Source organism: Ranitomeya imitator, chromosome 4 (genome assembly GCF_032444005.1).
Source record: "Ranitomeya imitator isolate aRanImi1 chromosome 4, aRanImi1.pri, whole genome shotgun sequence".
In the NCBI taxonomy this organism is placed as follows: Eukaryota; Metazoa; Chordata; class Amphibia; order Anura; family Dendrobatidae; genus Ranitomeya; species Ranitomeya imitator.
In genome coordinates, this window is record NC_091285.1 from 539,870,310 (window position 1) to 539,883,557 (window position 13,248).

Consider the following 13,248-nt stretch of genomic DNA (forward strand, 5'->3'; position numbering starts at 1 on the left):
ATTAACATTAGGATCTCTGGAGATGGACCTGTAACCTTGAGATTGTTGATATTTTTCAAGAGTTTTGATTCTCAAGTCCTCAGACAGTTCTCATGCTTATTGTGGCACACACAATGCAAATATTGAGTCAACTACTCCCCTTTTAATCTGGTTCCAGGTGTAATTTTCATATTGCCCACACCTGTTACTTGCCACAGGTGAGTTTGAACGAGCATCACATGCTTGAACCAAAGTTGTTAACTCACAAATTTGATAAGGTGCCAACAATTTTCACCTGATCATTTTGAGGGCTTTGTGTGAAATTATGTCCAATTTGCCTTTTTTTTCTTCCTTTTTTTTGTGTTCCAATACACACAAGGGAAATAAATGTGTATAACAAAACGCTTAATTGCAATAATTTTCTGGGAGATTTACTTAATTTTCTGGAACAACTTCAAGGGTGCCCACACTTTTGGCCATGACTAACCAGGTATGCCTGCAATAGAAACAAATGGAGTCGTTTACGGGCTAATATTTCTTATTTGGTTGGGTCACCCCACAGACGACATTCGAGTCCTATTTATACATGCCAAGAAAGCCAGCTTGTTGCTAGGCAACACATCATATTAAAAGCGTCGCAAAACACTCATTCTAGACCTCGGGTTGAAAGAATGAAAACAAGGTACATACATTTTATTGAATTTCTCATGTTGAGGAATGGTTTGTCTGCCCAGTAGATTATTTCCAGCGTCGTGTAGTAAATTAAAGTAGAGACATTTTTAATTATGGCAAATTAGTACTTTTATTGCTGGAAAGTGATGTAAAAATCATTTTTAGCTGTGAAAGTCCTTGTTCATGTTCATAGATAATCTCAAAAACCCTCCTAAATACAGTCTCCTAAAATGCATTTTAGCCAGGATTGGCAGATTACTCTGAATGAACCTCTTTGGAAGCTGTTTTTTTTTTTTTCTTGTGGAATATTAACGTAGAAATAAAGTCATAGTTTATTATTTTTTCTGATATCTCTGTATTTCTATTCATCTTTTTCTTTACTGCCTGGCAAGCGGACCATTTTATGTGTCTTCTATTCATTATACGAAACTTGGTGGAAAAAGCCGTTCTGTGAAGCAACTTCATTTCTTTTTATCCTTTAAAACAAAACAAAACAGGTTTTTAGCCTGTTAGATGTTAGATGTTCTTCTGCCATTTTAACCCCTTCAATATCGGTTTAGAGTGAATGTATACGGGGGAGCCGTTAAAAAATAGAAATCGACTAAACAAGCATTCGGCCAACAGCTACCTAGGATGCATGGGCAACTTCAGGCTGTTCATGTTCCATTTCGGTGCCCATGAGTGTGCCTTAAGAACTAGGCAGTACTGTTTTATTGTGTCAAATAAGACCGGATTTTCAACAGAGGTGCTAACCCTAAGTTCCCCAAGACATCATTTTTTTTTTTTTTTTTCTTGTACGGCTATTTTTACCATCAGTGTGGCATTCCCGTTTTCTTGTAATAAAAAAAAAAAAAAATTCTAAGCTTCGTTTACCAACAGTAAACAAAAACAGTCGAAAGCTATTTATTTTATTTGGCTGACGCATTCACTTGAATTGGTGAGTTTGAACCTCAGATTTTTTTAAAAAAATTGTCGTTTCCAAATGAGTCCAAAAAAGTAAGCCCTAATGAAAATTTTCAAACCTCTTCTCTCATAACGTTGCTTTGGTGATTTATTTTCTACTAAACGGCTGTTAATTTGTTTTTGAACAGTTCAACCGATCAAGTAGAATCTTGGTTGAAGAAGTCACAACCCTATAAATGATGGGAAGGGGGAGACACTAGTGATTGTATGGCAGTTAATAGCCATTCATCTTCTGCATGGCGGACAAGAAGCCAATCGTTCAGTATGACAGGACTCTCACGTGATGGTTACCTGGATTATTGTTAGGCAATGACCCAGACAGTCTATCGTAAAGCCTGTTTTAGTTTGTGGGCACACACACGTCTTTTTCAGATGGTTCTTCTCCATAACCCACCTGAAAAATCGCTAACTTGAATACAGTGCAATGTAAAAATGGTGTGCAGTGCGTATGTGCTGTTTTTAAGCTGCTTTTAACTGCTTTAGGCTACTTTCACACATCAGTTTTTTACCGGCAGGCACAATCCGGCGAATTAAAAAAAAAAAAAAAAACGGATCCAGCAAAAGTTGCCGCTGGATCCATTTTTTTCTCATAGACTTGTATTGGCGACGGATGGCCTCACGTTTCATCCGTTTTTCGCCGGATCGAAAATTGTTTTTCTGGCGGCCGGAGAAAACGGACATAGTAACTTTTTTGTCTGTCGAAAAAAACGGACAGCGTCGGATCCTTCGCCATCTGTCATTGACTATAATGGAACCCCATGGCGCTGGATCCGTTAAGTGACGGAATCCGGCGACAGATTCCGTTTTTTTTTTTTTTTTTAAACGGATCTGTCGCATTAATTGTTCACAATTTGCGACGGATCCGTTTTTTTTTTCAAAATTCGCTGGATTGTGCCTGACGGCAAAAAACTAATGTGTAAAAGTAACCTTAGGCTTCAAAAGACACAAAGCTTTTAAAAGAAGTGACCCTTGGGAGCCGCTCATTAGTTAACCATCGTCCGGCTGAGTAGGTACAATTGTAACTATTCCATTTTAAAATTGCAATAACTTTTTTTTTTTTTTCGAAAAGCGTAGAGGGCTGAAATTTCGTGACATCTCTGCAGTTTTGGTCCAGAATATATTGGCCAAATTTCAATAAAATATATATGAAGGTACAATTGTACCTCTGCAGCCTGTTAACGTTGTAAAATTATGCAGCCTGACGAAGGTTAATAAAGAAAAACACTGGTGGTAAAAGACGTTGCAAAAACTTCTCAGAAAATGACCTGAGAAGCCAAAAAAACTCTTCAGGAATAAAAGCATTGATTCCTGATGCATCTTTGTGAAAAACAAGAAAAAGATTCTACCAGCTCCTTGGATAAATATGAATGCTCCTTTATTAAAAAAAAAACATAAAAATTCCATGTAGAAATTCCCTGTATAAGCTGAAAGAGTGAAAACTTTACGGATCTCGGAAAATGGTGACTCAATCAAGAAATAAAATGTCCTTAACATTTTTTTTTTACCACTAAAATAATGATGCCAAAACTTGTCCAGTTTTTTTTTTTTTTTAAATCGCTAAAAGTTTTACTGATGAGGAAAATCCTATTGCCATGTTATTTTTACCCCACATTGTGCGCTGTAAAGACAATGCCCAAAAGCAAGATCAGAATTGTGTTGTTTTGCAACACAGCACTTGATTTTTTTTTTTCCCATTTCCAATGCGCTATGTGGTAAAATGAATGGTGTCATTCAAAACAACGTCTAGTTATAATTTACTATGTTTTACCCTGGAAGTGTGAAGAGTCTATACAATGGAGATCCTTTCTGCCAAAAGTGGGAGTCCTATCCTTTTTCTAAAATGAAAACGAGCCTTCGTATAAAGGAAAGCTTGATATTTAACTAACCAGACTGTGGCACCCTCACTATTGTGCCATCACCTCATTCGCTTTGTCTTTCTGTGTTCCTAATTATCATAATATTCTACAAAGCCATCGCACAGAAGTAACGTTATTGGACACAAATATATCAATTTTTACAGCTGTCGCAATACCCCAAAACACCCCTGTCACTCCTGCATGGCTTCTTCACCCGCTATTGTCTTTCCCTGAATACAAGGAAACACTGGTTACCATGGAAACATTTGCTTTTCTGGTACTTATGGTGAATAGGCTACACTTCACGCCTGCATCTCTCATCTACACAGAAACCTACTTCTCGCCAAGCCTTGCCCATCTGCTCAACATACGTAGGAAAAAAGATGAGGATTACGATATTGTAGCACAATCACTGAATACATAGTAACATAGTTAGTAAGGCCGAAAAAAGACATTTGTCCATCCAGTTCAGCCTATATTCCATCATAATAAATCCCCAGATTTACGTCCTTCTACAGAACCTAATAATTGTATGATACAATATTGTTCTGCTCCAGGAAGACATCCAGGCCTCTCTTGAACCCCTCGACTGAGTATAGAGGTATAAATCTTATACCACACGTGGAGATCACGAGAATTGTGATATTTGTATTTTCATTGTCTTCTTTTAGATGAAGCTTTTGTTTTGTTTATTTTTTTTTCCAATTTTAAGCCATTATTGATCCTTTTGGTATCTACACTTATTTTGTTGGGATTTTTCTTTCACAAAAATATTAAGTTTATCAGAATTTTTTTTTTTTTTTTCCAAGGAAGTTTACCAATCCTATTGTTTAAGAACCTCTTCACTTTTGAAGTAACTTTGAGGGGCTTTAATGTCAGCCCGCAAACAAGAAGCAGTTTTTAAAACTGCACCCCACGGAGAATTGAAAACCATATTATGTAATACCGTATGTTAATCCTTCAGGTATTTCAGAAGAATTAACACAAATCGTAAAGAAAAAATTAAAAATTAAATTTTTTCCAGTTAAATGTTTTAGCTTCAATATTTTTTATATTCAACAGGGGTAATATGAGAAAATGAAGCCTAAACATTGTTGTCCAATTTCTCCTGAACGCAACAATACACCATATGTGGTTTGAAATTGTGATCACACGGCAGAAGGGAAGAAGCCATATTTATCTTTTGGCGTGCAAATTTGGCTGGAATAGATTGCAGACACCATGTCACGTTGTCTGAGACTTTGGGGTGCTAAAATAGCAGAAACACCCCATAAGTGACCCCATTTTAGAAACTGCAACCTATAGGGAATTCATCTAAGTGGGGCATTAAGCGTTTTTTTACTCTCAGGTGCTTAAAAGAATGTTATACTCTTCCCTCCTCCCCACAGAAATAATCTAATTGCACCAGTGCCTTTTGTTGTTGAAATCTACTGTGTAAGCACAGGACAGGGATCATAATTTAAGGAGCACAATTTGTCCTTTGGAGTGTAGTTTTAGGTGGAATAAACTGTGAGGACCATGTCACATTTTCAGAGTGACCCCATTGTGGAAACTACTGCAACATCCCTCGTGGAATTAATGTATGGGTGTATCGAGCATTTTGAATCCACAGTTGCTTTCCAACAAAATGTTGCTTTAGCCCAAAATTTTTTATTTTTATAAGGGGTAGCCGTAGAAAAATAACCCTATAATTAATACGCCGATACACTAAAATTTGATAGAAATTATGGTTTGGCCACACTGCAAAGCTCAGAAGGGAAGGAGGGTTGTTATGGAGTGCATGTTTGCTGGAATGGTTTATGGGTGCCATGTCACAGTAGCAGAGATTGATACTGCCCGAAGAGCACCCCGGTGGAGTCCAGAGTTATAGTGAATGACTTCATCAGGGTTTTTACTTGACTCCTGTTTTCATGAGATTGACGTAAGTGTTCAGTGTATAGAGCACAGGATAAATGTATGGAGCCTTCTTCAATCTGGCTCCCAAAATCGAAAGAAGTTTAGGTTCACATTTATCCTGTGCTCTACTCTGAGCACCTACTCCACTTTGGCAGATAGTATCTGTCGTTTTATGCATGTATGAAAGCCTGCTCAACCAAACTTTTGTGCAAATGCAAGACACAGCCGGAACAGAATCACATAGTCCAAAATGATTGTCTGTGAAAAGTGTTGAAAATTTTAGTGACGCCATTCTTCTTTTCATACTTTTTGGTTGCTTACAATTTGATTGTGTTTTATTCCACTTCTTATATGGCAGTAAGATGAAATAATGGCATTTTGATTTTTATTTTCTTATGGCGTTCACTTTAAATAGGGAGACTGTTACATAGTTCAGCTTTTTTCCAAGTGGGTATGAATACCAATTGGAATACCAATACCAATATTTGAATATTATTCTTTTTCACTTACCGTATTTGCTTAGTCTAGCTATGGGACTTTGTCCCTGAATTGACAGATCACTAGTTTAATAGGCTGTTATATTCATAAAATAAATTGGGTTCAGTAGTTCAGCACAGGATGTGCTGTAAATATTTTCATAAGCATTTGGGAAAGTTATAAAATGTCCTATAAATGTCTGTTTCATTCCTGATCTAAGGATTTCGGCTATTAGCTGAGATAAATCTGTGCTGCACTTTATGTACATGCTCAGTAGTGAAGCACTGCTGTGGAGTTGGAGTCGGATGTCAGAGAAATTGAGGATTCTGAGTCGGTGGTTTGGCTTACCACCTCCACAGCCTGGATTGGTGCTGGCACTGACCCGGTTTGTTGCTGCAGGACCTCAGCTGTCCATTAAATAGAGCTTCTGGCAGTGGGTCAACCTGGTAATCCTGTTGCAGGAACACCTTCCCAAATGGGAAATGACAGGATGTCTGTCAGGAAGGGGTTAATCATGCACGTGCTAATTTATGATTACTTTGAAATGGTCGTTTCCATAGAGCTGTTGTTCCAAAAGTCACACAGTCCCCAGTGGCTCCACTCAGATGAATTCTTGAGGATTACTAGAATACAGCACATTGATAATTTAGTTATCTTTCTCCACTACACTTTTATGTCTCCAGACACTTACTTGGAGAAGTACTAAAGAGCTACATAACATATTTGGTGGTTTGCAGTCAATAACCTAGGTGATGGGTTCCCTTTATGTGTTGAGATGGTCGTTCAGTTCATAAAAATGCCATTTTGGAGGTACAATGACAGTAATGCCCATTGCTCTTAACATCATAATCTTTTTCTGGTAAAGACAGATTCTTCTTAAAAGTGCCCCACTATATATTTTACTTGAAACCTTTTATCCCAGATTTTCTGTAATTTTAGCATTTTTCTGAGATGACAAGAATGCAATAAATCCTATTTGAGCCTTAGATTCTGAGCTATGTGACCGTGTTACCTACATTGAGAAGCGAAGAACGATCATCATTGCTTTCTTCCATAATTTAAGGCACTGCATCGTTTTACTTGTCATGAATTTCCACCAGTTGTCCAGAGCAATCTCTGCTCTTACTCTTCATTGATGTCTTTTCCTTCTCAACATAGTAATTTTGTTTTATTTCTAACAAAACCATTTTATCACAGCACTGAACTAATTAATGCAACAGCATACATCTTTTTACTGGTTACATAAGCATCCTACAGCTTGTAAAAAGCAACCAAGAGATATTCCCAAACTAAGCATTTATTGTAGATCCTCAAGATAAGTTTTCAATGATTGTTAGGTGTGCGTACTACAAATGGTCTCCTCATAGCCACAAATAAATGAGATCCATTTTTCTCTGCTGCCACTCAAGCATGTCATTGAGCTTGAATGTTTAGGTTTGCCTCCATCCGAAGGGGAACCTATTTCAAGTGTGTTACAAAATGCTTTTTGCATTGCCACCTATAGATGGCCTTATACAATCAACTAGGTTGGATTATGTTTGGAGTGAAAACATTTCTTCGTCTTCTAATTCTTTTGCTTTTCTTTTCTAGGTTCTATGCAAGAGATTCAGGACTTTTAAAGTTTAAAATCCAGGCTGGCCTTCTTGGGCGACCCATCAATCACACTGTACGTAGGCTTGTGGCTTTCACATTTCATCCATTTGAGCCATTTGCAATATCTGTGCAGAGGACTAATGCAGAATATGTGGTGAACTTTCACATGAGACACATCTGCACCTAGAAGATTTCCGAGTTCTAACCTGCTGCCTTAATAGCGTCATTTTTTTAAATAACTATAAAACCAAATCATGACATTCACCTCTAAAGCTCACTGTACAAATGATGAATAAAAAACAGGATGTCGAAATACACCACAATAATTCACAGTAAGGTTTTAACACTGACCCCTCAATAATTGTAACCCACCACACTTAAGATGGTGTCTACCTCCAGGATTACGTGAAGTCATCTTCTGTCTCTACAGGTACCTGAAGTACTCAAAAGATCACATCTTGTTTGACCTTTCCATATGTCAGTACCAAAAGTAAGCAATCCTTATATACAACCCTTTACTCACAAGGGTTTTCTGGAAGTATTCATTAATGGCCTATTATTAAGATCATAATCTTCAACCACATTGTCATCGATGAGGGTTTGGAAATCAGTTTATCAAGGCGCTGCACTGTGTACATGTTGCTCTGCCTGGTATTGCCGGTCAGCTCAATTAAAACATCAGCTGATGATTACATTTTTATTAATTGAGACAAATGAAAGTGGAAAAAAGCAGTCAGCACGTCATTGTAAGTATTCAATTTGCATATGAAGCAGTCACGTGACGAATACCGTGAGTGTAGAAACAGCAGAATCCTAACAGTGAATATATTACACAATGTTAGGATACTGCCTAAGTTGGTGTCATTATATAAAAGTCCCAAACAACCCCTCTAAAGTGAACAGGTCTATGCTTGAGGATCTGACTTAGCTGCATTCATTAAGTGCCTTATCCTGGGGTGTTGTATCACTAATCACGTTGATAGCCTATGTTAAATGTGCACAGAACAAAAGGATCAAGCCTTTATAATTTGGCTGTTTAAGGCCTCACTCACTTATTTTTTTTCTTATGTGTGAAAAAAATGGGACAGATCTACATCAGTGTACTGGATCAGATTTTCACAAGTGCTTTGCCTTTGTCTGTTTTTACCTGCAGTATTTTCTCATACTGTAAAGTTGAAAAAAAAAATTGCAAAGCTTCTCCAACCAATTACAATGTTAAAAACCGATCCATAGACATGTATGGTTGACTTTGATCAAAATACAAAATGGACATGTCTCTGACTTTTCTTGTGCAGACACACTGTCTGCAAAGAAAACATGGACATATGAACTGAACCATAGGCTTTAATAGGTCAAGGTTTTATCCACGAAAAACACAGAACACGTATTTGAGAAACGGATGTCTGAATGAGGCCTTAAAGGACTTGTCCACTACTTGGACAACCCCTTCTCATTCCCCATGTTTGGTACGTGGTCATTGCTCCAAAAACCGGCTACCACTGATACATTGCAGAGATGGCTGGTAACCAAGACAGCAAGAAGCAAATTATAGAAATAGGAATCCCTGCATTCTTGATAACTAATAGAATTTGTAATAAGAGGTAACTTGCAATGTTTCTTGGCCAAGCAAGATGTTTAATTTGGTATGCCAACGTAAGATCAGGCCCCAATGTGTTTTCCTGAAAAACTGCTGAATAGGCAGCGCAGTGTGGAGGAATCCCTGACCTGCCTGGCTAGTTAATAATGCAAGAAGATTTGATTGGGCAAACAAGGGAGACAGAGAATTTGTTGCACTGCACTGCCCTTCATCACCAGCACAATAGAAGGAAGCAGTATGAAGCAGTGTTTGGAGGCCTCTTCCAAGAGCAGGTACCTACTGCTAATGGGGAAAGGTGACGCCTACAAATGAATGGGTCCTCTCGAATCTCTTGGGATTTTCATATTCCTGTTCTTGATGAATGAAGACAGATTTCCCCAGTCCAGTGTGAATGCTGCATGGAGCATGATTTGTACTGACAGTTCTCTCAATGTGTTATTAAAACTCTGTTTTTGGGAAAAGTGTTACTGCAATTTTACAATACTATACAATATTTGAGTGAAGTGGGTCATCTACAGATATTGAAATATAAATATATGTTCTATGTACTAAAGTGTATGTTGCTTCTATCGTGTGCCAGTAATGCTGTGTCAAGAAACGACAATGCCCAGTCTGCTAAATCTTTAAACATTCACCTTATTTTACAGTATATCGGTTAGTGGAAGCCAATGCTGAGAGTTGAACAAAAAGATTTGTAGGACCCTGGTCCAGTTACAATATTGGTAGTTTGTGGCCAATGCACCAGAGTCCAGTAAAATTTTCCTACTGGCTGGCATCCCCGGGGAATCTTCTGATTAGTAAGCCCATGACACCATCACGCATGGGTCATGCCACAAAGATGATGTGCCTGGCCTTATTAATCAGATCAGGTACCAGGGATGCCAGTAGGTAGGACTGGGTTCATAGCGCCGTTGTCTGGAGGCCACAGCATGGCTTTCTGCTTAATTGTAATCACTAACTATCACCGATAAGGACTTCTGATCATCGCGTTAACCATTTTCAGAAACCGCTTAACATTTCATAAAGACCTGTTAGAAGATATATTCTGTGGGTGTCTTGAAGGAGAGACCTTCACCAGTTACTAAAATACATTGACAGAAGTATTCAGACAATTGTGCTGCTCTCGTCATGGAATGAATAATGGTTCATAGACTTCTTGTTGAGCTGGTCTTCAGTCTCAAAGGAGAGCAGTACCTGGGTGAGCACTTCCTCCTCTTTATTTTTGGTGATCTATGGAGGAGATGTCACACAAACCTCCATTAATCAAACCTTCTGACAATTTTCAGTGGAGTCAGAAGTTCTGTGTAAGTACATTTACATGTTAGTCTTATAATTATATTATAGCAATTTTTTCTTTTAATTATTTCATGTATGAAATCCTGAAGTTGGCAGAGGACTTAGCAGCTCAGTTGTGATCATTGGGATGTTAAATTATATAAGGACATTTGTGTGATTTTTGGTATTGTCTGTGTAATACTTTCATAGACAAAATTCTTGATAACCATTGTCTTTGATGATTTTTTTTTTCATGAAATTATCAGCTTTTCCCTCATTGATAGTTGCCTATACTTTGATATCCAGATCTAGTTTATGAGCACTTTATCTCCTCTTTAGTCTCCTGTAATCTAGTGGTCATATTAGGACATAAAATTGTATATACATATTATTCCATTATACCTGGTGGATGGCCTGAACAGACCGTGCAAGTCACAAAGATTCATTGATAGAGTATCTCTGTAAGAGGCTGAAGTCCTGCACAACTCCGAGTACTGCTTATTATGTGTATGTTCTCACATTGTTTACTTGCTGTGGATTTTCTTAGCAGATTTGCTCATGGATACACTTCTGTGTAATATAAAGTACCAGCTAATTAGATGAATGTTAAAAATATCTCCCTGGAATTTGTGTAAACTTCACCCTTTGCAATGGAAAAGCTGAAATCTGTGGCAAATCTGAAACAAAATCTGCACGTAAAATATGTAGATTTTACTGCAGATAATCTATGGAAAGATCTGCAGCAAATTTAATACATCCTAAAAAGTTTGACAAGTAATATAAGAGAATGGCTGAAAAAATAGAACACAAGCGGTTACCCATCGAAGTTTTCTATCGACAATCTGGGACTAGTTTACTCTGCATTGTACAAGATGTAGGAGATAGATTAAAACCTTGTGCAAATGTTAAAGGGGTTATCAATATAGTTTTCGATCAGAAGAAAAAAAGGATCATTTATTAACATGCCTATATGTTAAATTCTGCTTTTCAACCCCCCTCTTGGTTCCCCAAGGCCAGCAACAGATGCTCAGTCTGTTTTATATATGGCACTTATGGTCTGCTCAAAAAGACTACATTTCCCATGACTCACAAGCAGCACTGTTGCCGCTCCTGTAAACTTTAAATGATTGTGTCTGCACACTACCCTTTCAGCCCCATCTTAAGACTTTCACAGCACTGGTATGCCTATATCACCCCATCACCACCACTTTCCTTGTCCACCCTGAACAGCTTTCTTGAGACTGTTTTCTTTCAATATTTGTCACCCACTTCTCTCTGGGATATTTTGAGACTTGTGTCTCTAGTTTGCCCTCTTAGATTGCTGCCAGCTGGTCTGTCACTGACATATCACCACTTGTTGCGCATTGCACACCCACACACTGCCCACCATGGTAAATACAGTCTAGAAATGACAGAATAAATTCTCCAAACCCTGGTTCAGCAGCAACATCCGTATTATGCAACACTGTGTCTTGCCAGGCAAACTAATCAAAGTAGTGAGAGATGCCGGCAATTAGTAGGCAGATTGCTGGGCTCGTCCCAACAGCCACCGAATATGGACTGGTTGCTGGACTTACAGTTCCTGCAAATTAATTTGCTCATCTCTAGTAGCCATGCCACCTGTGAACATTGCCATGTTGTGATCTTTCAGCCCAGCTAGTCCAGCACTTTCCCTGGATAGGATAGGGTCACACGACCAATTTTATTTCATCTGAGAAAATCTGTCCGATTATGCGACTCAGACTCTGATCAGAGTGTGATCTGATTTTGTCGGATGTAAAGAATTTAAAAAAAAAACTAAAATCTTCCATCTTCTCCGTTCAGCGTGTCCATGAAATTTAGATGTCCCGCACTGGGATGTCGTCATCCCAGTGCGGTCCACTGTTTTTCATGAACACAGACATGAATTGGTGAGTTCCATACGATTATCGATAGGAACTCGTGCATGCTGTGATTTTTTTTTTTTTTTGTTTTTCATCAAAGCAAAGGGTAGCTACTTTGAAATACGTTATGTGACTGGTTATGGACAATCACTTCAGTCTCTCTCTGCACTACTTTCTATACATCGTAAGTGAACATGGAGTGTGGAGCTGATCATGACCTTTTGTGGTGAAATATGAGTAGAAAAAAATATTTAGACGTGTGTGTACAAGTATATATTATACGGCAGGTGTGTTAAACACGTCACTAATTTTTTAAATAAATATATTTCTTTTGCAACTATTGACATGAAATTTTAACCAGATGTCTGTAACAACCCATCCAATCTACACAGGCAAATATATATAAGTTATGTCTAATAATGAGAAGTGACACAGGGAAAAAGTTTTGAACACACTTACTGAAATGTATTTAATACTTTGTACAAAAGCCTTTGTTGGTGATGACAGTGTCAATACGCCTCCTGTATGGAGAAACTAGTCGCATGCATTGCTCAGGTGTGATTTTGGCCCATTCTTCTACACGAACAGTCTTCAAATCCTGAAGGTTCTGCGGGCTCCTTCTTTGAACTCTGAGCTTTAGTTCCTTCCATATATTTTCTATTGGATTCAGGTCGGGTGATTGGCTGGGCCATTTTAGCAGCTTTATTTTGTTTCTCTGTAACCAGTTGAGAGTTTCCTTGCCTGTGTGGATTAGATGGGTTGTTACCGGCATCGAGGGAGGGTTTCATGACATTAACACTCTGAGAAATATATTTACTTAAAAAATTGTTGACATGTTCAATAGTTATTTCACCTGCTGTGCGCGCGCGTTTTTGTGATACAGATTTTATTTTTTTTGCAATGCATCCCAAGGGGTTTCATTTGTTTAGCAGGATACCTAGACTTCAGGTTTTTCCATTCTTTATTGGGTTACTCACATAGGTACAAATATTAAACCATTCAAAAACAATCAGATAATCTCCATAAATAACATGCAATTTGAATAAACCTCTGGTCT

At 38.0% G+C, this 13,248-nt stretch overlaps 1 protein-coding gene across 2 annotated transcripts in view; it reads left to right on the forward strand.

Annotated features, from left to right (window-relative positions):
- DET1 (DET1 partner of COP1 E3 ubiquitin ligase) overlaps positions 1–12,282 on the forward strand; it is a 90,215-nt gene extending 77,933 nt beyond the window's left edge. For both annotated transcript variants that reach the window (XM_069766233.1, XM_069766234.1), the window contains exon 5: positions 7,434–12,282. In XM_069766233.1, coding sequence (XP_069622334.1) covers positions 7,434–7,623 — 190 coding nt within the window. In that variant the 3' untranslated portion in view covers positions 7,624–12,282. The remainder of the gene's footprint in view (positions 1–7,433) is intronic.
- Positions 12,283–13,248: the final 966 nt, after the last annotated feature.